Consider the following 26,809-nt stretch of genomic DNA (forward strand, 5'->3'; position numbering starts at 1 on the left):
TTTTCAAGCTGCCTTTTGAAAACACGTTTTGCTTTTTTCCACCGGCCCCTGCCAAACTCCTCTCGACAAAGGGGGTGACTAAGTGAAGTCTCCGCAAAAGGAAGGACATTTTTTTTACTATTTTTTTCCAAGAAAGGGCAAAGTGAGCAGATGATCTCACCTTTCAGATGAGGATCCCATCCCCTCCTCAGTGCTGCACCAGGGCCCTGGGGAGGACGTGGGGGCAAGAGCTGGGACCACAGTGCTGGTACCCAAGCAAAACCCTCCAGTATCATCTGTGCAGGATTGGGCCCCGGGGGAAAGATGGGGGTTAAAAAGTGCCAGGTTTCTTTTACCACAGCCACTCATCCCACTGGGATTAACCACAACACACAGACAGCAGGAAAAGCCCCAAAGATCGGGCTGAAGCGGCGGCACCCAAGCGAGCGAGGGATGCTCCCGCATCATCTGGAGCAGCATCACCTGCTCTAATAAAATAATCCCTGCTCCCTTTGGGCTGTGGGGGGGTTTCCATCCTCTGCAGGGCTCAGCAGGATCCCGCCGCTTCCCCAGGCTGATTTTAACTCTCCCAAACCCAGCGACCCCCTCCTCTACCCCCAGTTTTCTGGGAGCCGAGCAACCCCTGTGCTCCACCAGGCAGCCAAAATAAACCCAGAAAAAGCTTTTCTGCTTCTGTTCTTGCCTGCTCCCCCCGAAATCTCCCAGCCTGCCCTCCCCACGCCCTGTTTCACTCCAAATATTTGCATGAAAACCCATCTCGCGGGAAAGAGCCCAATTTAAAATAAAAAGAAAAAAAAACCCACAGAAACCCAACAAAAACAAACAGATAAGAAAAATAAATAAGGGAAAATATCCCCTTTGAATCGCTGAATGAAGCGGGGAGCTAAAAAGCCCCATTGAGGAGCGCAGGGCGGATGATAGCTTCCCGATTGAGCCCGCGGGAGAAGTAACTCTGTTCAAGCTAATTAAGGCCTTTTAGGACATTCAGTCCAACGATGCTGGCATAACGGTGAGGAAAAGAGTCTCCTAATTGGCTTCCTGCTGGGGTGTCAGTCCCAAAGTCTTTATTATCCTTCTCTACACCTTTTCAACCCTTTCTTCCCTCCCTGGCCCTGTCGAAAGCATGGGCTGCTCTGGCATGGCTGGGCTGTGCTGCGGCATCGCCTACCCTGCTGCCTTGCCAGGCTGGTTTGCCCTCAAAAAAGCAAATTTGCAGCGGCTACGGGGCTGGTTGGGGCCATGGGGCTGGTTGGGGACCCCCCTGGGGTCAGGAGGGCTCAGGTGGGAGCACCGTGGTTCCTGCGCTGGGACAGCCTGCGCCTGCTCACCCTGAACCAGCCCCGGCAAGTGGCTTTGGCTCACTTGTGCTGCTGCAGAAGTGATGCTACGTGAGAAAAGAGACAAGCAAAGGTCTTTCCAGCACCTCTATTCATTGCTCCAGGGTTTTCACCTGCCTGAGACAGCTCTTGAGCTGCCCTCATCTTCCTGGGGTCTGTTGAAGCCCACATTACAGCCTCAAGCAAAACCAAGTGCAAGCTTTCACCTGAACCCCCCAGAAACATCTCCCTGGCAAGACTGGACAAGCCAAGGAGTGAAACCACCTGGGGCCACCCCTCCAGCAAAGCCCAAGTGCTGCCACCATCGAAATGTCACAAGCCTTGCCCCGAAAGCCACAGGGAAAGATAACGCTGCTGAGCTGGGAAACATGCTTCAAGGGGGACGCACATGCCTTCTCTTCTTCCCTACCATGCGCTGAGTCAATGTGGATCACGACACGTATAAGTTTCCTGCAATGAAATGTCTGCTTTGTCGCCTCTTCAGAGAGTAAATGCTCCAGTGCATGCTCAGCCCTTAGGAGATGCTGGAGAAGCCAGGTGGGAAAATGAAGGAGTGCACGTGCCACGTGCGGGAAACGCATTTGTACCTTATTAACCAGCAGAGAATCCACCTGCGAGAAACCCAATGGCTTTAATAGCCTGGTGGTCAGCCCCACTCCTGTCTATAATAACCTCATGTTCTAGCAGTGACTTTCTCACGTGCAATTTAACCCTTTTCTCTAAGAAAAAAGGCATTTTTTGGACCTTTCCAACATCTGCTGCACCTCCGGCAGCTCCTATGAGCACGGCCAGACTTCAGCATGGCCTCGAGTATGGCCCCAGCCTTGGCAGCTCGTCCTTGCCAAGGGATGCTCTCCACAACCATTTTGTCATTTGGGTAATGGAAGAATAAACGGGAATGCAAATAAAACATTTTCCTCTGAGCCCACTTTCTTCTCCCAGGCTGGTGGGGAGGTGCCGGAGCACAAAGCCAGCGTGGAGCATCCGTTGGACAGCCCTGCCGGGAAGCGCCGTGTCCGGGGAAGGGCTGTTGAATGGGAATTCGTTCTGCTCTTGCAAACACTTCCCAGACACGCTGAGCTGCTGCTGTGAGCATGTTTGAAGGAGGGAGGAGGTATCACCACCTCTGGATGCTTTGATGCAGATGGGATGGGTTTTTTTCCTTAGCAATTTGGTGAAAATATATATATACACACATAACTATATGCATGCATATACATATAGATAATGTATTCCTCTACTGTGGAGGGGAAGGGCTGGCAAACACCGGGGCAATCGCAGCCCCAGTGGATGCTAAACCCTGCCCTGCAGCACCTTGGCATTCCCTGGTCGTTCCATGTTGGAAGGCTCAGCCCACTGCCAGCCCTGGCTCAAACCCAAAGCCTCGCGTTTGGTCCCACCTGCACTTTGCTCCCTCCCACGACAGTCTTTGGGGGAGTGAGAGAATTTCCAGCCCCTACGTATGCTTAGCACCGTTTCTACATATCCCCCAGCACAGAGCGCCTGTATTTAACCAGCTCTACCTGATTTTTCTGGGTTGGTTCCATTCCCGACTCTTGGCTTATCCCAATAGCGTTGGCACTGCTGGCGAAGGAGGGCAATCCTCCCGGCAGGTGGGACCGCAGCAGAGCCATCCCTCCCCAGCTGCCTGTGCTGGGGCGGCTCAGCACCGGTGGGCAACGGCCAAGCCGAGGCGGAGAGGGGTGCTGAGCCCCAGGGAGGGCTTCCAGGGGTTTCTTAGTGTGGCCTGAAGAAAATCCCCTCCCAGGGTCACCTCGGTCACCTCCTCCATGGACCTACTGGTGATGATGTTGGGAACGGACCCACGTTAAAAATAATCCCAGCAGCAGAGAGGTGGGGTGGGAGCTCGGGACATGCCTGCTCCAAGCTGCTGCTCCGAGCTGGAGCTGTGGAAGGGTGCTCAGGACCTCGAGTACCAGCAAGGATGGGGATCCCACAGCTTCCCTGGCTTGTCCCGGGGCTGCACCACCCTCTGAACTCACCTGGGAATTACAAGGGGGATGGATCCAGATGATGGGGAACCGCCTGCTGCTTTTCCCCACAGCAAAGCACAAGTTTTAAAAGCTGCTGCATGTAACAGCACAGTGAGAAGAGACAGGACACTGCGTCAGTGTAACCCAGAAGACACCCTGGGATGAAGACACTATGGACCCCGATTTGGGGGGTGTCTCAGCATCTGCAGGGGGACTCATTTTCCAAGCATCACATTGCATCGCTGCTTCATTGAGCATCACTCCCCAGGACTCCCTCTCCAAACCCGGCAAAAACCATGCCCCAAATTGCCCGGCGCACATGGTTACTGCAGAGCAGAGCAGAGCCAGGCTGCCTGGCCCCGGCATGGCTGAGACCCAGCCGGCAACTTGCCCCTGGGCTCGGTAGCCCTGGGGACACCCTGGGAGGGAGATGCTCTGGCTCTGCATCCCTTTGCAACCGCTGGTCCCTGGGAAGCAAGCGGCGGCCGAGAGGGAGGACTCACCATAGTCTTTCTTACAGTACTTCTTCATGTTGATCTTCAGCTTCCCCTTGGAGGCTTTGCAGTATGAGTCACAATCTGCACAGGAGAGGGGGAGGGCAAGAAAACATTAACAAAACAAATTAGCCTTAAAATGAATAAAAGCCTGGGGGAAGGGGGGGGACAGCTCAAAGCTGCAGCCTGCCATGAATAAGCAGCGTGCCTGTGATATCCATCTGCCAGGCCCCGATTGGGTCGTCTAAGGGGGCATTCAGAAAAACCTTCCTTTCTAAAGAAAGCTTTTCACAAAGGAAACCATCCTCCCGCCCGCCTCCCCCAGCCCGGCTTCCCTGGGCTGCCTCTGTCTTCCTGGGAGACCCCGGGGCCTCCCTTATTGTGCCACCCAGAGCTTTTGAGAGCCACACAAATTCCCCCTGTTCTCCAGCTCCCAACTGGAGCCTGCCCGGAGCCCACAGAGGCCCCATTGTCACCCCTAACCCAGGCCGGTGTCAGCCTTTGGCATTCATTGCCGAGAGATTCGGGCTGGGGTCACCCTCCGACAATGCGGGTCAGAGAGGAAATTAGCAGCCCATGAAGCATTAGCAAAGCCTTTTGGTGTCCACTCTACTGAAGTGTGCAAATAAAATACCCCAGTAGGAACATTTCATTTCTAATGGGCCCCCACTGCTGGGACACGCTGGCTTCGCTCGGCCGGCGCAGCGGCCAGTGCGGCGGGCAGGCAGGAGCGCTGGCATGGCAGCCTGGCAGCGCCAGCACAGCAACCTGGCAGTGCCGCTGGGGCTGGTGGGGCTGGAGCCCGGCCATGGTCCCGGGCGGCTGCAGGGATGCTGAGCCCTGCTCCCGTAGCTGCTGCTCCCAGGGAACCGCTCCTGTGTGGGATGCGGATGGATGGCATCGTGCAGTTGGTGCCCTCCAGCTGCTGCTGGGAACATCCCAGTGGCACCGCGGCCAGGCAATGCCGCTGTGGCTAGAGATGTGCTACCCCATGCCAGCATCAGGACTGGCTCATGGACGTGCTGTCCATGCACATCCCATGTCTCCTCAGCACCCATGGGTGCTAGAGAGAAGCCCCCAGCACCATGGAAACCCCATATTTGAGGGAAAATGGGACACATCTGGCCCCAGTGGGAAGCCTCGGTACAGTGATAGTCCTTGGGCATGTCCACCTCTCCCAACTGCCCATCGTTCCTCCACAGCCACCATTGGAGACCAGGTGTGAAAACCTGCTGAAACACCACAGTGGAGCCCCGGAGCTGTGCGAGAGGGGGCGGGATGCTGGGGACGCTGCTGGTACCCCACGGCCAGCGGACATGGCGTGCCCGTATCCCGCCCCAAGCCACATCAGCAATGCCAGACCAGAACCACACTTGTCCATGCAACACCCCAAGCTGCTGTCCACACTCTCCGGTGGACCACGATCTGAAACCCTGGGGGAGGAGCTGTGCAGTGTCCCCCTTAGCCCGGCTGCGTCACATACTGGGGTGGCCTGTGCCACAGCCTCAGCAGGGCTCACGGCCCCATTTCTTATGTACTGCAGGAAGCAGTTCCTTCCTAGAGAAGCTCACGCTAAGCAGGCTGGGAGGGGAAACTGAGGCACAGAGCTGGGAGGTGGCTGCACAGCTATAGAAACTATGGCATTTCCCAGCGATAGCTCTGCTTGCAGCTCTGCTGTGTACACAGGGGCTGTGGTAGGAAGCCAGCTTTGGGACCAGGCCCTGTTGGAGGAGGTGGTGTCCAGTGGTAGATGCTCAAAGCCAGCCCAGGCAGGGAGGGCACCGATGGCTCCGACATGCTGCACGGGGTGCTCTGCACCCTCTCGGCTAATCAGCCTCAGTGCAGGAGGTGTTCCTGGGCCAGGAGGTGGGTTCAGAAACACAGGGAGCTTCCTCAGGTGGAAAGGAGATGCTCCAGGAGGTCTCAAGGACCCCAGATGCAACCCTCCCCATTGGCAGCAGAACCAAACCCCGCCTGAGCCAAGCAGCAGCTCCTTTTTCAGCTTGAGAGGGGGAACCAACAAGAGAAGGAAACCCGGAGAGCTGAACACCCACACTTCCCAAGATCTTCAGGTACCACCTCAGTACCAACACCTCTGATCCATATGTGTCCCAGCCCCTCTCAACACGGCCAGGCAGAGTCACCTCATCTCAGCACCATCCTCCTGCCCCGCTGCTCCCATTCCTCAGGAGAGCACCTGCAGTAATACACAGCTTCACGCTCTTTCAATGTGATCTAGCCAGGGCCAAAAGTGAAAGCTATGATATGAAGCGGGGCACCTTCCTCCTCCAAGAGGCCTGGCCAAGATATTTGCGCAGCTCCGACTGCCCAGAGCCCTTGGAAACCCAGGAGCCAAGCTGATGGCTGAGGGGTTCCAGCAGTTGATGCCTCCCCTTGGTTTTTCTCATCTAACGTGACCCTGAACATCACACAAAACTTGAAGTGCACTGAGAAAACAGTGGATATTCCATAAAAGCTGTAGTTCAGAGGATGGAGATTTGCTAGCAAAGCCCCAGCCATGCCTACGTGGCGGGATGACACCATGCACTGGGATGTGGCTGCCTGGTGTCGCCGAGCCCAGGGAACAGAAATGTTCCTGATCCAACTCACTGGTAAGATGTTCCTGGCCATAGCCATGGAAGGAATAGTCTAAGGGAAATAAACGCGCATGCAGCAACCTCGCAGCCCAGGGAGGTTTTCCCTCACCTGCTCGGTGGAGCAGAGGACTGACAAGAGACAGGGCATCGGGCTGCTTCGCCAGGCAGCCAGCGTGATTCTGCTCAACTGCAGATTGCTGATGTTTTCAGGACACTAACATGGTTATGGTAATCATGATGATGGTTCTCCTCTGGCATGAAAAACCAGGAGCGCTATAGATATTTATCATTGCTGTTGCATCTCATCCCCTATGCAGTAGCTGATCTGCAGAAGAGGCTGACCCAAGGGCAGGCAGGGAGCAAGCAACTGAGCAGGGACAACGCTTGGGAGCTCTGGCTGCAGATTTCTTCTCCCCTGGACAAATCCAAGTCAGACAGATCCTGGCAAGCCACTGGCTCTGAGCACTGGTGACAGGCAGGGATGGAAAGCAGCTCCCACCTGCATGCCTCATGGCTCAGCCCTGGGATCTGCAGGCAGGTCTCCACCAGCCAGGCTGGCAGAGCCCACCAGGAGCAGATCCTCCTCCAGCCCCACAGTACTGCTTCTGGGATTCAGCCCCAAGAAACAGCAATCGCATAGAAACGATCACTCTGGACTTCAGTCCAGACCACTCACAAGAACAACCTCAAGTCTCTTCAGCAACCTCTCCCCACGGAAACATTCTGAGCCACACCTGAGCTTCCCAATCCCTATGCTCCTGACACGATATTTCCAGTCTGCCTGAGATCACAGACCTGCCAGAAAACCATCCCAGCAGCATTTCCCAGCCAGGGAGGCTGCATGACAACGGGGCATCACCCAGCTGCCCCCCAAGCCCTGCAGGACAGCACCCCATCCCCACAGCCTCTGCTTGCTCCCTAGGTGCAAACCTAAAACCAGGTTCATGGCTCAAGACACCCAACTACAGCCCAAGTCTAATCCTGCTTTTACTAACACAACCCCATCTGCCTTTCCTTTCTCTTTCTTTTTCTCCCAACCCCATGAGCTATGCCAGAGCCTCAGCTGGTTTAAATTGAACTTGATGTGGCCAGAGCCAGCTGGTGTAAATCAGTGTAAATCACCAGACGCCAGGGCTGATTTCCATGGGTGGAGGATTTGCCCCAGTTCATTTCCTTTGTCTCCTCCATAGAGAGCCCTCCTGCCTCCTGGGTGACTTGGAGGTCCTCCGGGGCCTCTTTGGGAGGGGAGATGAAATATCTCAGAGCAAAGCATTGAATTGGTGTTTGCTGGTAAGCAGTGCTATGTACGTGGGGTGATGCTGCAAGATCACTGCTTGCTCAGGGAATGCACACAGAGGGGATGCTGCAGGATATTATTTCAGTGCTGCCTAACGCCTAGAAGAGACCCTGCTCTCATCCATCAGGTGATGTTTCAGCAGTTTAGGCTCTGGGGGAAGGTTTGCTGGGCTGCCGGTCCCTTGATAGAAGGTGATAGCACAGCCAAGCTCAAAGGCTGGGGAAGGGATGGGAGGAAGGGGCAGCAGGCTGAAATCTCTTCTCGAGGATTGATTTGGAGCCTGGAGTGCTCTAAATGCTGTTTCAGTGACTCGTGCATGCATACAGGAGATATACGTGTGATGTGAGACTCTTGCAGAACTTAGCCCCAAATTCTCCTGTTACAAACCTACGGAGTCCCAGGGCACGTGTGCTGTCCTGGCTGCACGAAAGGCTCGGGTCCCGCAGGTCCCTCTCGCCCATCCCCATGAGGCTGCAGAGGATCAGCTGGGGGTAACCTGCCCTTGGAAGGTGATGCCAGAGTCTGACCCAAGACGAGGCTGAGAGTAAAAGGAGGCTGTCTGAAGAAGTGAAGCCCCCTTTGAGATGGGGAACAACCTGGTACCTGAAGCGTAGGGTGGTAAGTGTCCAGCTCCTGTCCACCCAGGCCCTACAGGCATGACGGGGTGGATGCTACTTGGCTCTGCTCTACAGGACTGGTGGATGGGGTCAGACCCAGCTCTCTGCCCCACCATGGGGTGCACAGATGTCCCCTGTGCACAGGGGTGCAGAACAAGGGTTGGTCCTCACCCCAGTGCTGTCCTGCCCTGCTCTTCCTCCCGGGCAGACCTGCCCTCTTGGCCTGCCAGGCCACAGGCAGGGCTTGCCTGCCCTCAGCAGACCCTGAAACTTCTCTGAGTCCCTTCTAGCCTGCATTTGGCCTGGCCATCCCCCTTCTGAAGGACTCAAACACCCCTGGCCACAGCACCGTGGTGCAGGAGAAATCGAGTGTTGAGATCTGAACGCCCCCCTCCCCCTGCTCCCAGTGCTTTCCTCCCTGAGTTTGCTCAGCTGCACAAATATTTCAGTGCAAATCCCCATTTCAGCAATGCAAACCCAAAGCACAACCAGACCCCAGCGCTTTTTTTTTTTTTTTTCACCACTGCATTCTAACACGCCGCGACCCACACCGGGGACATCCTACACCTCCCCGCCGGGTCCCCAGGCTGGCAGCGACCGGCCGCTTACCTGCGAGAAAGCACAAACTTTCCGCGTTTCCCGGATAAACAGAGCGGAAGGGATCTGGGAAGAGACAGTTGGCGCTACTTGTTCGCAGAGGGCTGGGAGCAGGTGGCGGGCGGCTGTTTCGTGTCCATCGCAGCTTAGTAAAATGTGTCAGCATAGCATTCAGCAGCTTTGCAGCTCAGCCCATCCCCTTGATATAACTAATTCTCTGGCTGAGCAAAGAGTTTTCACAGCTAAACACCTTCTTTGTTTTGCTTAATTTTTTTTTTGCAAAAATTGCATTATTTTTTTTTTAATTTCTTCATTTTGGGGGCGTTGTTTGAGCAGGGCTGGAGCTGCTAGCATGAGACTGAAAGCTGTGGGAAGCTGGGGCCCTGGTCACCCCATGCTTTGCTAATGCCCCCCGCTCTTGCCAGAGTGCTGATGCTTTTGGGGTTGGGCAGGACGGAGGTGCCGGCAGCCAGAGCTCGGGGGGCTGAGCGGCATTCCCGAGAAGACGCTGCACGAGACCGCGTCTTGCTGCGCTTGCAATTCCAAAATGAGCTTTAAGCCTCTGCAAAAGCCACATGTTGGTAACGGAAATTAAAGGCCCCTTGATTCTGACATGATAGAACGATTAAAGCCACATTTCTTGGCCTGGGTACCTAACTTGAAATGCAGATATAAGGCTTAGATCCCCAAGGGGATTCAGATTTCTAATCCCAATTTATGCAGCTAAATTCCCATTGATTTCCCCCAGGTAGGGCCCTAAATACCTTTGTGGGCTGAGATCCAAAGTGGAGGTGTCGTGGCTTAGAAGGGGAGACCCAGCCTTGACAGTTTGGCCTCAACATTTCAGGGGATGAAGGCTGCTTGCCCACTTTCTCTCTGTGTGCTCCCGAGGGGCTGCGCTTCTCGCTGGGGCTCTGCGGGTGCGGGTCTGGGTGTCCCCATCCCCTGCTTGCACTGGGTGGGATGTGCAACCAGACTGAGCTGCAAAATGAGGGTGTAGGTCCAAACGTCAAATCCTAAATTTGTGAGTCCATCACTGGTGAGAGCGGGCCTGAGAAAATGGGAGTAGGGGTCTGCTTGGGGTCCCAGATACCCTCAGCACTGGCCAGTTGAGATCAATGGGGCTGTTTTGATTTGCTCTCATGCAAGGAGACCATGGTGATGAACAGCTTTCACCTTCTTTCCTTTTTTCCTTCCTCCCCAGCATTATCAGACAGAAATCCTCCATCGGTGCTGCTCATGGGCTGCGGCATCCCTGCACAGAGCTGGTGCATGAGCTGCCCCTTGCAATGGGGCTGTGGGAGTGAGCAGCGGTGACCATGGGGGAACACGGCAGCATCCAGGTCCCCACCGGCTCCGGGCAAATCCGTGCTTGGAAGGGGCGGCTCTGGTGCAGAACAGCTGAACCTTTCCTCCTCAGGCACCCCAAAACCTCTGGTCCAGTGTTTGCATTGCTGCTTCTGGCTTTCTAACAGCTCCTGAAGTTGCAGGGCGGGCTCTGCCCCACCTGAGGGATGTGACTGTCAGCTCAGCACTGCAAAACCCATACAAGTGCCCACTGGGAGGAAGGCAAATGTCTCATTGATGCATTTTTGTGATCTCTGGCATCACAGAGATGCTGAAGAAGGACCCGAGCGAATGCTCCCTTTGCTGGGAGTTGGGGAATCCCAGCTCTTGGCTGTGGTCCATGCCCAAACCTCACATCTCAAGCAAAGCCCCAGTGTGGGTGCTGTCTGCATCAAGACATTTCCTGAGCCCATCCAGCCATGATAAAACTATTCCAGGTGCTCCAAAGTACTGCTACAGCCTGTAGTCCTGTGGGAGGTACAGGACAATGTGTACAATAGCCTACAACTCCATGGGTCTGCAGAGCTTTGCACTGCCCCATCCCCATGGGACCACGTGCTACTTCAAACTGTTCAGACTGCGGAAATTCATCTCCAACCCCTTTACAGGCAGGAATCCGACATCTTCAGCTCCTGGTTCGAAGCATGGAGGAAAAGTACATGGAGCAGAAGGGGTGTGGGTGGGGGAGCCAGCCTTTGGGGAGGGCAGGAGCAGAAACATCATGCGGTCAACACGGTTGAGCATGGGCTCAGCTGGGTGCTTGATATGCCCAAACTGGGCATGAAAACATTTCTGCAAGCCATCTCAAAACATCCCAAAGGCAGTTGGAAGCCACGCTCCCAGGTGACACAGGGGATAAGGTGCAATCCACCACTGCCCAGCACCAGAACAGGAGATGATGACGCTGTACCAGGGTTGGCTTGCAGCAGTTACGGCAGAGATGCCTTTGGCTTTTGGACTTCTGGACAGTTCCCCAGACGACCATGAAATCCTGTTTTGCTTCCCACAGCACTGAAGCTGCCCCTTGCTTCTGTCCCAAAGAATTATTTTAACATCTCCTTCATCAGTCTCAGCGAATGACTGTTAGAGTCATTTTGGAGAGTGCCAGCTCTGCCGGCCAAGCATGCTCGCTCCAAGCTTCCAGCGCCTGGCCTTTGCTGACCACGCGTCCTGAAGGAGGGGATGCTCAGGAGTAGCCCTTTCCTTGCACAGGGAGCATGGACGGGCTTCTCCCTGTTGGATGAGCGGCAGGGACTGCCCCAGGTGCAACGTCTCTGCCTTGCAGAGCACATGTTGACTGCGAGGGATCAGTGCTGTAATTTAATTTGGGCTGGACTCCAGTCAGAGTCTTTGTCTCAGAGCAGCCTTCTTTAATATAAAAGCAAACTTAAGGCAGAGATTTCCTCCCAGGTTACTCACTTTAGCAGAGCGATTGCTTCTCCTGTGCTCTGCTGCATCCCCAGCAGCCTTCCTTCCTCTGTCCAGCTGTTGAATGGAGCAGGGGAGCCTGTTATGACTACGTTGACTCTTCTTCCCCCCACCAGGCAACAACCCAGCTAATGTGCATGATGCCCTTTGCAAATATGCAAATTAGCACTCTTCATTCTGGGGCCGGCTGCAGGACGGCCGGTGCCTCTGGCTGGGTGGTCTTGGCCATATCTCCAACACTGGTACGGGGAGGCACGTAATTTGCAAGCCTTGGACTTGGGATGAGCTAGGACTGGGCTGCTGAAGTCATGCATGTTGTCTGATCTGCAAAATGGTCCCCAGGCTTGAAACAGTCCCCTTAGCCTGTGGATGAGGATCCTGAGGGCCTGGGTCTGCTCCCAGGTCTGTGCAAAGTCTTGGTGAAAAGCAAGCCTCTGGCATGGGAATGCATTTAACCACGTGGCCATGTGACTTTGTTGTCTGTCCTTGGTCACCTCCTAAGCTGGCCCAGGACAGTCAGCCTCAGAGCAGCAGTCCCCACAGTGTGCCCTGGGAAAAGGAGCTGGCAGGGATTTGGCCCATCAGCTGCGACCCAGCCCCATCAGCTCCCGGGGCAGCCTCAGAGAGGGTCTGTGACCAGTCTGCTCTGCATGTAAAGGCATCTGCTCAGGCACCCAAGCATCTTCTGGTCTCCAAAGCAGTCTCAGGAACGCTTTGCACCAGCACATGTGTGCATGGGGTGCTGGGGCCAGCCCTGCCCCGTAACCAGTGTAGCCACTGCGGCAGCGAGCTGCGCTAGCCCCGCCTGGGCAGGAAAAGTATGGTGAGCTATTTTCACTTTTTTTTTTTTTTTTTTTTTTGGTGCTCCGTAAACCTTAACATTTCCCTGGGACCCTATTGAAACTCCTGGCCATAGAGAGATACACAAAATCTTTTCTGCAGAACAGCCCCAGGACTCCCTGGGACCACCTGGCAGGAGTATCCTGACCCCTGCCTGCAGCCCTGCCTGCACAGCACATTCTGGGCCACCTCCACATCACTGGCTGCAAAGGATCCTGACAAGACAGCGTGTTACAAAGACATCCTCAGGCAGCGGCCAGGCTGCTCTGTGCCTGAACTGGGGACTTGTTGCATGGTCCTGGGGGAAGAGATGGCTGGAACCCACCCGTGCACGAGGCCAGGCAGCCCCTGCAAAGGGGGAGCCAGGTCCGCAGCCCTGCAAGGCATCTCCAGCGAGGATAACTGCCATTAACCTCTCCCTTGGAACAAGAAGGTGCAAATGAGCCCACAGTAGCCTCCTTTCTTCTGGCTGAACAAGATTGATTGAAAAACAAATTGGCGCAAATAAAGCATGTAATTAGATTAAAGCCTCTCGCCTGGAGCGGGTGGAAAGCAGCAGTGGGGATTCCACAACCCTCTTCCCACCTCCGCAGCATCCAGCACAGCTCAGGGGGTGGCTGGCACTGGCTTCTCCGGCAGGACGATCAGCACCCCACAGAATGCGGCTGGGGCTGCCCACCACCTCTGGGGAGCTGCCTTTGCAATGGCCGCTCATGTTCAGCTTCCCCGTTTCAAGCCGTGGCCCGATGCAGCATCCCAGCAGCTGGGTTTGGGCACGGTTCGGATGCCATCGGAGCACATGCGTAGTCCTGCCCATTCGATCTGGCCCTGGGACCCCTGGATGCTGCATTCAGAGGGGTAAGCACCCCCAGGCACCACCCAAGCCCCACTGCAGGTTAGGGTGAGTTTTCTCCCTGGCTGCTGCCAGTTTTGGGATGGGAGGGAATGGGCCTGAGCAATTTTTTTTGGTGTTTTGGGGCATGGGTGCCCGTAGCAGCTGTGGCCTCATCAGCATCCCAATTTTTCCCAGCTATAAAGGGAATGAGCAGGCTGGCTGTGTCCACTAGTGACACAGCGGGGACAGCCCACCTGTGCCAGGCGCTAAAGCACTGGAAAACACTGCACGAACATGGGACCTTTACGGCACATCCAGCCCTGCCTCCGCACCCTCCTTGCCCCTCTCCCAGGAGCAGCCGGCAGCCGGGGCTGGCAGAACATTTCCTACCCTCTCCCCGCAGGACCAAACCCAGCGCTGAGCCCCAGGAGACATGGGGGACGCGGGGTGCCAGCCCTGACAGTGCTTCATCCCCACCCGGCGCTTCCCCACAGCAAACGTGTCCCCAGACTCCGACCACTGATGAACTCCAGGGTTGCCGCTCCCAGTGCCCCCAGGGACACAGCCCTGCCGAGAGCCGCAGTCGACATGATTAAATACGTTAATAGGAAACCATCTGTCTTCGGGAGCATTGGCCACCCTATAAATTCCCAGCCTGACAGCAGCTCCCCGGCCGAGCGGACGCTGCGCGGGACGCGGGGGCAGGACGTAACAAGAGCCGGGGCAAATCAGACTTTCCACTCCGGGGGAAACACTGCTGGTGCTGGGGACAGGCACGTTGTTTTGCCAAGGGGAATCAGCATCTGGAAATGTCCCAGGAAGGGGAGAGAACCAGTTCATTTAACTTCAAATCATCATTATTATTTTTTTTTATATGGGTTTGACAGTGATGCTGGGCTTGCAAGAGCTTGCTCTGAAGCTTGTGACTTGGCCATGGTGCCCAGGGCTTGTGGGCACCCAGGCCCCCCCAGTGTCAGAAGGATGGTCCCCAAGGTGGCAGCATCCCAGAGCTGGGGATGTGGGGATGGAGGGATGCAGAGATGGAGGGATGGAGGAATAGAGGGATTTGGGGGATGCAGGGATGCAGGGATGGAGGGAGGTGGTGATGGAGGGATGCAGGGATGGATGGGTATGGGGATGAAGGGATGTGGGGATGAAGGGATGTGGGGATGTAGGGAAGCAGGGATGCAGGGATGTGGGGATGGAGGAATGGAGGGATTTGGGGATGGAGGGTTGTGGGGATGCAGGAAGCCCTGCGATGGGATTATAAGGGCACAATGCAGTTGTGCATGAAGCTTATCTGCATTTCAGCAGAAGTTTTGTGGTGGTTTGGGTTTGGTTTTTTGTTTTGTTTTTTGTTTTGTTTTTTTTTTCCACAGACTTTCTGAAATATTTTGAAGTGACCAGAAGCTTCCTCACTGGAAGCCCCTCACCCCTATTGTGCTCACAGCCATTCACTGCAGATCACCATGAGAAATCTCTTTTCAGGAGGGAGCTGGATGCTGCGGCCAATCAATCAGTCAATCAATCACGCAGTCAATCCATCACCTTGCTTACAGCCTGAGACAAGTCAGAGAATACCCATGCAGGGCTGAATTAATTACTCATTTGGATGGGTACAAAGCTGGAGACCCCCAGACTGATCCCAGATTTACACCAGGGTGACTGAAATGAGAATTTCACCTCCTGATTATACCGCAGGCAGCTGTACAGAGCTTTATTCCCAGCCTGTGGGATGCTCCCAGCTCTCCACAGATCTCACGCTCACTGTTAGCGCTTCCTCAGAGAGAAGAGCTGTGATTTTTCTCTCTACCAGTGCAAATTCCCCCCGGCCATGCCCCATCCCTGGCTCTGGGAGCATCCTCGCCAAGACAGAGCAGGCACTGGCTGCTCACACACGTGCACGCACTCCTTTTCATTGACCATCAGTGCTGGGTGATGACCAAGATATGTCACTACTTCAAATTTGGAAAAAACTAAATCTAGCTGGTACTCTGCTTGTGATTCTGCAGAGTTAAGACTTTGTGATTTCCTTTGTTGGTCTTGAGACAAATTTAGTTTGAAATCAGACACCTCCTTAGGCTTTTCCCTTTCAATACATACTGGCTGGCAAAAGCTAAACTCTCTCTTATGTCTTTTCGATAGTCCCTTTCACGTTAAATTGTCAGGGTGCTACATAAGTTGGGTTTTTTGGTGTATTTTTCAGTTTGCCTCTGGTAAAGTAGATCTGCCCAAGGATCAGCCTTCCACAGGAGCTTGTGCTCCCTCCGCTGAGTGAAGAGCATCTCTCCCTCCTCCAGAGAACAGCACCCGTCCGGGCAAGCCGCCTGGGGGCTGGCAGGAGGCTGGAGGAGGTTGGGTGGCTGTGCTGTACCCAGCAGCTGAGGCTCGTAGCCAGCCAGGCCAGCCGAGCAGAGACCTGGACCTGCTGGGGTGACTGTGCTTGGGGTTGCCCATCTGAGATTTGGGAGGGTTGCAATGTTCAACGCACGTTGGCAGGGTGGGTTTGGGGCCAACTCTGAGACAAAACCACGGCACAGGGGGAAACTCCAACCCAACCACCACCCCATGGGGGCCCAAAGCCATGGGAGGCAGGGGGAGATGGAGTATCAAGGGACATCTCCCCGGCCCATCTGACACAGCCTCCGAGTCTACATTGGCAAGATGCCATGGATAGGTGCCACCATGCAAACACAACGACTGTGGTGCAACCCGGACACAGAGCTGCCCCCTTCCCTCCCTGCTTGCTCAGTGCTCTGGGAAAGAGGGAATACTTCAGCCTGGTGTGGGACCTGCTTCCTCCAGCCCTCCGAGAGCCCACCCAGGAGTCGTGTTCACATGTCCGTGCCCAAGCAGAGAGTGATGAGCCAGGTCCTCTCTGGCCAAGCCAACGGCACCCATTGCATTTGCCCCTGTGGGTACAGCACTGGGGGGGATATTTGCCACTGACTTCACCCAAGGATGGAGCTGGTCCAGAGGTTTAGATAAGCGTTCAGGAAGGGGCTGGGGAGCAGGGGTTTGGCCCTGCATCCCATCCCGACCGGAGGCACTGCGCAATGCCAGTGGCCTGTCCCCACGCTGTCATTTTCCAAGCAAGCCTCGCACCCCTTGCAGATGTTGTGGAGGCAGCTGGCGGCTCACATGGTGTTGACTCCTTGTTTCCAGCTGCTGCAGCTCATTAAAAGGAGCTACGGTACATTTAATCCTTTCCTAATGTCACTCTTCCCTTGAAGCTGTTGCTGCAGTGATGATCACAGTGTTTATGTGACCATGAGCAGGGGGGACAGTGGTCCACAGCCTCTGCTTGGGAGTGGAGATGTGGAGCCAAAAAGACCATGTTCCCACATGGATGCACGGGTACAGGCTGGCCAGGAGGCTGGAAATAAAGAGGTGGCTCCCAGCTGCCTGAGCCATGAAATTCAAGCACAGTCCCTGTACCCATGGTGGGAGCAAGTGATTTAACTCATCTTTGAACGGTGCCTGGTGAGGTTTTGCTGGGTTGATGCGAGTGCTGGTGGCAGTGGATCTGAAGGACCTCTTTTCTTCCATGTCCATCTATGAGGATGGCTATGAGCCCATGGCCACCCTCTGAAATCTGCACTTTGCTGCTGGGGGATGGACAAGTCCCGACCCTGCTGCACACCCCTGGTGATTGCCCCAGGGTGGCCTTGCATCACTCTGTTTCATCTACGCATGGGCAGGCAAAAATTAAAGCCTTTGACCTTCAGACAAAAGAAAAACAACTCTTTTTTAAGGCAGGACTACCAGCAAATGAGGCTGAGACAGGAGCACCAACTCATCAGAGAGGCCAATTTTCCCCATTCCTGGCTCTTGGTAGAGGCTTCTGGCTAAAATTTGGAAATTTCACCCCAAAGCCCAAGGCTGTAAGTAGTGAAAAGCCAGCTGCAGCCTAGGAAGGATGCGCAGCCTCCAGCTCTGCCACAGAATGGGATTGGATGGGAAGAAATCAGGGGGGGTTCCCGAAGCTGGGACATGGAAGCGGGGTGGCGGAGGGGCTGGGGAGCACCGCGGAGGTTGCAGGGGGAGGTTTGCGTGGGGCACGCGTGTGCAGGTACGCACGTGGTGCACAGGGAAGGAGTGGGTGGTGTGGGGGCGGTGGCTTGTCCCAACTGCTCCCAGCGATGCGTGGCACGGTGGTGGGGGCTCTGCACCGTGACAGCACGGGGGGCTGCCCGGCCACGCAAGGCGGATGCAGAGCTCTCCCCCCCGGGGCAAGAATGTTTTCAAGTGAATGTTTTCTACTATTTCCTACAAAGTTTCTATTTTCCCGGACTGAAGCCATAACCTTTGCGTGTGTTTTTTCCAAGTGAGACACAGAAGCAGGAACAGTCTTGAAAGGCTCAGACAGCCCATGGGATTGGGGTTTTTTTTTGAGTTTTTTTGTTTTTCCTTGAGACTATTCCAGATTGTTCCAGAGCAGAGACCTGACTGCCCACCTCCCTCCTCCGAGCTGCTCCTGGAAGGTATTAATCATCCTCGCATACCACGGCATGCGTCCACCTCTGTGCTGCGTTGCCTGCATGCTCTGGGAAAGCTGCAACCTGCAGCCAAGCTGCTTCAGGTCTGTGCACATCCGAGGGAGCCCCAGGGATTGCTAAGAGTGTTTTGTTTTGGTTTTTTTTTTTTTCCCTTTTCTGCATTTACATCCAACCTCACCAGCCAGGAACAAAAGGGCCCAAGCAACACCTTGAGCCCAAATGACTTTTGGAAAGTCCAGATCTGGTTTTGAAACTGCGGAGGCCGATTTCCAGGGGAAAACCATGCAAAGTTGCATCAATCCAATCACCTGTTTTTATTTAAGCCCACTAGCTGAAATCATCCACCTAAGATAATAATTTCCAAGCCAATCTGGATTTGATTCAGATAAGACAATGACTGACTGGCAGGTTTGTAAACCTTTTCCCCCACTGTTATTTTTTTTTAGCCTTTCACAGTGGCCCCTTCTGCATCTCTGAACGGGACCAGAAAAGGACAGGGTAGTAGCAAGGGCTTTCCTCGCCTGGCCATGAAAATGAGAAGCACACGCTCCTCATCCTCCAGTCTCCCAGCATGGGAGAGCATGAATGCATTTCATCTAAACAATTCAGTTTTGGACTGTTTCCCCAAATTGATTCGGACCTTTGAGAGCTAAGTGGAGCCAGGCAGGATCCCCCACACCAAAGTTGACATTGTTCCACCCATTGTACAAGGCCAGCTTTGGCCTTTGCTCTTTTGAAATTTACCCCTCGTCAGCTCAGAGCGGTGGTGATGCTAACTCGGCTCTTGGCAAGGAAGGTGCTTTCTGTCCTGCGTAGCTATAAGCAAAGGAAATAAAGCAGCATCTCTCCCAGAACTGGCTGCACCCAAAGTCTCCCACTAACTTCTTTCTCCATCTCTATAACCCTTTTGTTCCCATATCATGGGAGCTTTGGCACGCAGACACACCGATTTAAGGGTTTGCCAAGAAAACACGACGAATTTCAGCAAGATGCTTAAGGGTGGTGGTGGGAGATGAGTGATGCCAAGACCCAGGACTGCCTAATGCTCCCCACCAAGGGGAAGGAATGAAATATGGAGGGTTCAAGCTCCCTGGACAAAACGGTGCTTAAAAAGTCCAATAAAAATCACGGTGAGAAGAATTATGATCGGACGCTGGGCCCATCAGATTGCTCAGCTTGGCTCAGCCTCCACTAGGCTTTCATGGGGAGGCGGCGCGAGCGGCTCCTGGAGAGATGGATTGGTCCCCGGTCGCCCCTCCAGGCAGGAGTGGGGAGATCCGGCCCTCCAGTGACGTGGGGATCCAAGAGATGCTGTCAAGTCATTTCTCATGGCTCGCAGGCTGTCAGGATGGCCGGCTCACTCCCAGCCCAGGGATAACGCTCTCCCAGCCTCCAGCTGGTCCCTTTACTGAAGGGAGGTCTCTAACCCTGCTGAGATTTTCTCAGTTACAGGCTTTATGCAAACCCATTTGGGCTTGGGCAGATCCCTAAATAACCCTTCTCTCCAGGACAAGGACGCAGAGTTATGGGTCTTGCTCCTTCCCCAACGGGGCCATTTGCTGCCCCAATCTGTGGGGGCTCAGGGCTGGAGGCTGCATCCCTGCCAGCAGCACCAGGGAGAGATGGTCCCTTTGTAGCAAGGCTGGAAGGTGTTTCAAACACCTACCCAACACCTTGGTCAAAGCTGAGGGGCATGTCTGACCCCCACAGCCATCCCTATAGGCACTCTCCTATATGCACGGGTGACAGGGAGCACCCAGCTCTCCCCACTGGCTGCACAGGGACCTGCTCTTCACCAAAATGTCCATGTTTGGTGCCCAAAATAAGCTGTGCACCCCCTTGTCCTGCTCAAGGGTCCTATTGCTGCAAGCTCTATGTAGGTCGCTGCATAAGCTGCTTGCTGGCCAGCTGAGGGGCCACAGGGGCACATAGCCCAGTACCGGCCCCAGCTCACCTGGCACAGTGCCTGGCGCTGAGCTGGTGGCCGTGACTCGCAGCCTGGGGCTGCTGCGGGTCACACTGCCACAGCACATCAACTCAGGGCAGGCGCTGACGAGGGCTGTGGCCAATCGAGGTGGCACGTGGAATTTGGGATGGCCGAATGCAGCTGCTCCAGTTGGCATTTGCCCAGGACAGCGCAGGGAGCTCACGGAAAGGAGCTGTTTCCCTGGCTGTGTTGGTATTCACGTGGAGCACACAGGTGGGAGATGTGTCACCCCCAAACCACTCCGTACCCGTGAATCGTGGCTGCGGGGCTGGGGCTTCAGTAGCACTTTCGTTTCAGCCGGGATGTTGCCTGATGGATGTGGATAAACGCTGCTTCGTCCAAGCCCTCGCCTGCATTCAATCCCTCTTGTGGTCATGCTCTGGGAAGATGCGAGAGGACATAGGGACTGGCAGGGAAAAGACTGTGAATAATAGGGAATGTCCGCAGAAAGGCCCTCATGGACTGATGAACAGGGAAAACGAGCTCCTAACAGCAGCAAAATGGCATTGAGGGATCCCTGTGGCTGGTTCAAACCAAGGGACACTGCTCAAGTGTCACCTCTTGCCACCAGCTCCAAGGCTGGTAGGTGACTTAGCAGGGCAAACTGCCTGCAAAGCTGACCTGAGGGATGTTTGACACCATGATTATAGGGAAAAGCAATAGTTTACTCACTCAGAAATGCACCCCCTGCCCTGCAACCTGACCTCGAGCAGGGGAGGGAATGGCATGAGCCAGGTCCTGCCTTTGGGAAAGGGCTGGGGCAGCTGCACGAGGTGGGACGTGCCCTGGCCCCTGGCAGGAAGAAGCCCAAGGAAAGGAGACTCCACCAAGGACCACAGACACCCAAGGGTGACTCGGAAAAGCCAGCATCTCCCCCACACCCCTAATGACCCTCGGTGGGTCAGTAGAGCATGCCAGGGCAGGCAGATGCAGGGTGGGATGAATGTCCCCATGGGAAGGCTCCCACCAAGCAAAGAGTCTCTGGCAGGGACAGACAGCCTGGTGCTGGGGCTGGATGGAAGGGACAGGACTCCCCAGGCTCCTGGGTTCTCTGTTACACCCGCCCACAGCACCCTACGAAGCTCATCCACACAGAATGAGGTTCTGGCTGGGAGGTGCCCAGTGTGCTGGGGCTGCTTCTGCTCCCAGGGGTGGTGAGGAGACCCCAGCACTGAGACACTGTAGCTCCGCACAGGGCTTCATCTCAGGAACCAAGCTCCTTGCAGAAAGGGCTGTGAGAAGCCATCTCTGCATCTCCTCGGCTGCCAAACATCCACATTCGTTGGCGGAATCTGTGATAAACCCGGTGGCATCGTGGTACGAGAGGTCTGTGCTGCCTGCCATACGCTGGGAACAGAGCGGGTTTGGGAGGCTATGGGGGGAGGAACAGACGGATCCTGGTGCGGAGCATAAAATCTCAGTGTTCCCAGGCCACAAGACAGAACATTTAGTCTGCGAATTCCTGCTAAATAGCAGGAGCTTGTGATAAATCTGGTATTTCATCTGTTGAGCTTTGTATTTAAGCGATGCTCGGGTTTATTATTACCTGATGGAGGGTGAAAGCAGGGTAAATGGTGATGCTAAGTGCCAAAGGCCCCATCCCCAAAGATCGGTCAGTAAATCAAGCAGGTGAAGATGCACAATTTAACATGACACCATGGAGCAGAGCTCGCCCCAGCAGGATCCAAGTAAACCCTTCAGATCCTGCTCTGCTGCCATCCACCTTCTGCCGCAGAGGGGACCGGTTGGATGGAGCCTCTCCCGCAGTGCACACTCAGCAGGGCAGCGGCCACATTTTTCTGGAGGTCCCACTGATCCTTAAACTACTAGCTGATATGTTGTAGCTGCCTATAAATCTTCCGCATATCAGCAGCACAGTCCCTGTGGATGGGAAGAACCCACCCTCAATTAAGCATCTAAAAGTCTCAGCTGGACCCTGGGCTTCCTTTATAGCAAGGGGTGAAACAGGGAGCTGCAGACATAAATTTGTCTCCTGCAGAACAAGATGCGGAGAGGGAAGCCCGCTCTACCCCATGCATCCAGCACATTTAGCTGGCATTGCTGGGATGCAACTACAACACTGCACCAAACTGCAGTGTTGGGATAAATGAAAAAGTTGCAGAGGCTGCAGGAGCTGCCAGCTCTCATGATGCTTGTGAGAAGACTTGGGGTGTCCCTGCTGGTCCCAGGGACTTGGCCACGGCAGGGACATCCCCACACTGAGTGCTCTTGCAGCCAGGACAAGATGGGAGGTTTAATGGCAGCTTTGGGGCAGAGCTCTCTGTGGCTGAAAGAAGATGGTGAGATGCATTATGGCATGTAATTAAGCTCCTGAGGAGCTGGGGAGGAAGATTTCTCCTGATGGAAGTGGGTAACAGGCTGGAAACAGTGTTGTAAGGAAGAGAAGACCTGCCCCTGCTTGGCTTCAGGTTAGGTAGGACAGTCTCTGTTCCTAACAGCTCAATACTTCACAGTGATGGACTCACCAAACTTCATGTCTCATGTTGGCACCTAATTAATAAGGCAAAGCAGCAAAAGGGCTGATCACCAGAACCTGAGCTGGAAGTATGCTGGCTGGGGCAGGTTTTTGGTGTGTCTTCATGCTCCTCTCAGCCCTGCAGGTCGGTGGAGACACTTTAAGAAGCACAGACAAAGCAGTAGGCCCAAACCCCAGGCTGCAAGATATTTCTTCCTCATACCAGCCTAAGACAAGACACTGAAACAGAGTCGCTGCTACTGTGTTTACTGGCAGCAGAACTTGTCCTTTAAATCAGTCCTACAGAACACCATGGGCTTCACCTTCCTGTGACACTGGGGACCGAAGACCTTGTCCCTTTGCTCCCTGGGTTTCCCATCCCAGGAAAAGCTCCTGAGCACACAACACCACCACAGCCGGTGTGAAAAGCCCTGCCACAGGACGAGCCTCGGCTCAGAGTTCAATTCAAGGTGACGCCCATCACTTTTAGTACAAAATCCTTAATTTATGAACCCTCCTACACTGGTGAGACAAAAGTAAACAGCCTCTACACCCCGTGTCCTTCACAGCCGCGGCACTGTTCAAATACCCCGGGAATCTGCAGGCAACGGGACGGAATAAGTCACCGTTTCCCGGGGCCCTCCAGCTCCTGCTGTCATCCCCTGCTCAGACCCGTCTGACCCCGAGGGAGCTGGGAACAGGAAAGTCCCTCGGTGACATGGCGGGGGCAGGTATCGATCCCTCTGGGGGTGTAAATCAGGAGGGGAGGATGGTGGGGTGTCAGCGCAGTTGTGGTGGTGGAGATGGGGCATATGAAGAGACGCGTTGAGCCCCGGGTCGGCATTGCACAGGTTGTATTTGGCACAAGGACAAGAGAAGGGAGACGGGAGGATATACGCAGTGTGATGTGCCAAAGCTTTCTGAGGATGAGCCTCTGTATTACAGCTTGCATAAATACGGTGATGCAAACCCATCGGGGCCTCACCGCTGCCCCCAGGCTACAGAGGCAGGACCTTTACTGCAAGATGTGTTGCTGCAGGACCTCCTGTGCCAAGCTGAGATACGTCCCCCGGCTCTTACAGTCACTGGCCTTGAGACACATCTGGGCACAACCATCCCCAACACCACCACTAACCACAGCCGTGTCCCACCCCGAGGTCCCACAAAGCCAGACGTGAGACACATTGCTGCTAACGTACACAGGTCACATCAGCACCTAAGATTGCTCAGCACCAGAAATACATGGATATAGGCAAAAACCAAAGGAAATGCTCATATGCAGCAGTAAACAATGCTTAGATTTTTGTTTTCTTTTGGGTGATTTTTGGTTCTCTAGTCCTTCTCCACCAGAAAAACTCGGCTGGGATGTTCTCTTACCCTCTTAGGGCTCTCCTACTTGAGGTAACCACTCAGCTTTAATAATCAGCCAGTAGTGGTCTTGAGTCCTTACCTCTTTTCCATCAAGCATTGGTCCCACTTTGGGTAACCTCTGTGTGCTTATAAATTCAGCCACCTCTGGGAAAATCTTTCCGCATCTTTCCTACACTTCCACATGCTCCTAGAAACACCCATCTCTCGGGATGCTGCACATGTGTTTCAAACACTCGGACATTTTGGGCATAAAAGGAAACCACTTGTCCCAGTACAAACAACAGAGTTTTTATGTATTAATTTAATGCAATTTCATGTCAGGCAGACGATTGCTCAAAAGACATTTACCATCAAGATGCTTTAAAAGAAGAGACAACATACCTGCAGGTTCCTCTGTGCTGCTGGCGGCGGTGGTGGGGGGAGCGGCGGGGATCTCTGTGCAGGACAGCAAGAAGCAGGCAGGAAAGGAGAGGAGATAAAAGAAGGAGGCATTATTCCAGATCCCAAAGAGCCTGGCCCTTGCACACACCATGTTTGCCCTTTCCAACCATGTCTACCAGCAAGGGGTGTTTCCCAACCATGTCCTCCAGCAAGGAGCCTTGCAAGAGCCCCAGGAACCAGCACACCAGGACCATACCCTCTGGAGAACTGGGCATGCCAAAAGGGTGTGGGAAGGGTTTTTTTAACCCCAAAATTTTGGCTTGTGGCTAAAAATAAAAGAAGATACAGCCAGCCAGGTGATCGATATGGTGCTACAGCCAACAATTGCTATGGTGCCCAGACACAGCCCGCTGCAATTGCTAGGTCGCGGTTTGTACCCCAGGGCGAGGGATGCTTGGAGAGTGCGTACCCAGGTGGGGCAGTGTGGCCGCCTGCTGTGCGGTGCCCAGCCTCAGCAGGCAATGGGAGCACTGCTGCCTCTCCCTGCCCCTGGGTTGTCCCTTCCAGCTGCTGTTTCCATCCACGGCTGAGGCAGTGCTACCACTCCTCTCGTGTGAGATGGGATGCAGGTAAAGTATTGCATCTATCTGCTGGGATGCAACTGCTATCTCACACATTTAAAGGAAACACAAACATATCTGGTGCCAATGCAATGGTCCCTAGTTTTGATTTGGGGCCGGCTTTGCATAGCTGAAACCACATAATGTTCTGGATCTTCATGTCCAAGTCTGACTGTGTTTGTTGATGTTAAAGAGGATGGACTGCAGATGGAGTCCATTATATGGTCCCAACTTTGGCAAGACAATCTCTTTTCCCCAGTGCACATACGCAGCTCTCATGACTGACATCTTTTGCACATTTAGGGAACAGTCCTGCAATTTCTGTGCATCCCTGGGAATCCTGGCGGGGGAACACCCTACCAGTCCATTTTGAAAGTGGAATTTGCGTACTAGCCAGGGTTCAGCACCTGCCTCCTTCTGCTTTTGCTCTTGGGAACCTGCCTGGCCACGGAGGCAGGGTTTGCTTGGGTCTGTCTGCATTGCAGTGACGGCAGCTCGTAGGGGTACAGCCCAGTTAGCACTAGATGACTTTTTGAGTTGTTCATCCTCAGGCAATTAAGCACAGGCACAAGCCCATGTGAAACACATGCTGTATAATTGGTCAGTAGATGAACACCCAGCACCGCCGTCCCGAAACTGGTGGCTGGATGGGTGCTCATGCCTGCCTGCGTGGGCTGCTCTGCAGACAGACCCCACTGGTGTCTTGTTTGTTCCCCACAAGGTGATTCTTGCATGGCTATAAGTTTTTCAGACTTGAGCAGTGGTAAATAAGAGAGTAACTGTGCTCTTGCAGATAAGGTGGACGGACCCCTGCTAGGTGCGGTGTACCTGTGCGCTCCCAGTGCCAGGTGGAAGAGCAGTGCAGGTAGGGATGGAGAGCGAGTGCCCTCCACTTCACATGTACGAAATATGTGTGAAATACATCCCCCTGCCATGTAGGATATGCTGACTGACATTTTTCAAGGATGAAAATGTGCTGGTTTGGGTTTTTTTAGGATGAGAGAATTGTGAGTTGCTCATATCCTTATTTTAATTGCTTTAGCATCGTATGTGCAGATCAAACTCCCAACAACTTCACAGCGGTTTGGTAGCCAGAACAGAGCATTGCTTGAAAAATGTTTTGACCAAAATTTTTGGCCCCTTGGAAAGGATGTTTTGCAGTGACACACAACTAAGGGGCTCTCACGAGTGTCGGGACAGGGGCTGGGTTGCAGGGCCAGGGCAGGGCAGCCCTGCCAGGCTCACAGCAGCAGGCAGCCTTGAGCACACCAGTTTGGCAGCTGGCATGAGCACAGCCCGGCTCCAAACGCCTGGTTGGATCGTGTTGAAATTCTGTGTCTGTCTTTATTTAGTGCAGTGAATCCCAAGGGAGGTGATGCAAGGAACAATTTACTCTCTGATTTACCATGGCCCTGGGGAATGATTAACGATAAACCTTTGCGCATACTTGCTGCAAAGCATACCGGAGCCATGACTGTAGCATCTTGGGGAAACAAGCATCTGGTTTGAGCTCTTGCCGTCCCATTGCGACACGGGGAAGAATGAATCTCAAGTGACCAAAAACCACCCTGGAATGTGTGTTGTCTTCAGCAGGAGAAGGTGGAGAAAGGGTATCTGCCCCATAATTTGGCAATGGCCATCCTGAAAGGCAGATGCTGCGAGGGGACAGTGTGGGAGCAGACTGTGGGTTCCCAAAAAAGACTTGATTCTTTCAACCTTCACTTTTCTTTTCCCATTGGGCCTTTATTCCCCTTTTAGCAGCAGGGATTCAGCCTCGAGGGGAGCAGCCCCTCCTTCCCAGCCAGTCCCAGGCACCATAGTTTTGATGCTTCCTTTCGTTAGGGCAGGTCGAGATATCTCTTGCAAGGTGCATGAGCTACTGAATGATCCAATAACAGCAAAAACAACAGGCAGCAGAGAGAAGCACGGGGCTAAAGCACACCTTGCCCGAGCAGTGAGCACTTGCAGGGACTGAGCGGGGATGTGGGTGTCTGCAGAACAACTGCTGCAACGGAGAGACTTTGGGAACCGTATCTGGTGCTTGCTGCTGTTGTTTTAAGAGCAGAGGATGAGAGCAACCTTGGGAAGGCAA

At 54.3% G+C, this 26,809-nt stretch overlaps 1 protein-coding gene across 2 annotated transcripts in view; it reads right to left on the bottom strand.

The window, feature by feature from the left end:
* The window catches only part of NTN1 (netrin 1), a 105,728-nt gene that overhangs the window by 5,848 nt on the left and 73,071 nt on the right, over window positions 1-26,809 (bottom strand). For both annotated transcript variants that reach the window (XM_087750831.1, XM_009463198.2), the window contains 2 exons: window positions 24,098-24,151; window positions 3,835-3,909 (listed from right to left, as the gene is read on the bottom strand). In XM_087750831.1, the coding sequence (XP_087606957.1) occupies window positions 3,835-3,909; window positions 24,098-24,151 (129 nt within the window). The remainder of the gene's footprint in view (window positions 1-3,834; window positions 3,910-24,097; window positions 24,152-26,809) is intronic.

This window comes from Nipponia nippon, unplaced genomic scaffold (assembly GCF_047370975.1).
Source record: "Nipponia nippon isolate SJK-2023a ecotype South Korea unplaced genomic scaffold, ASM4737097v1 scaffold_14, whole genome shotgun sequence".
NCBI classification, from domain to species: Eukaryota; Metazoa; Chordata; class Aves; order Pelecaniformes; family Threskiornithidae; genus Nipponia; species Nipponia nippon.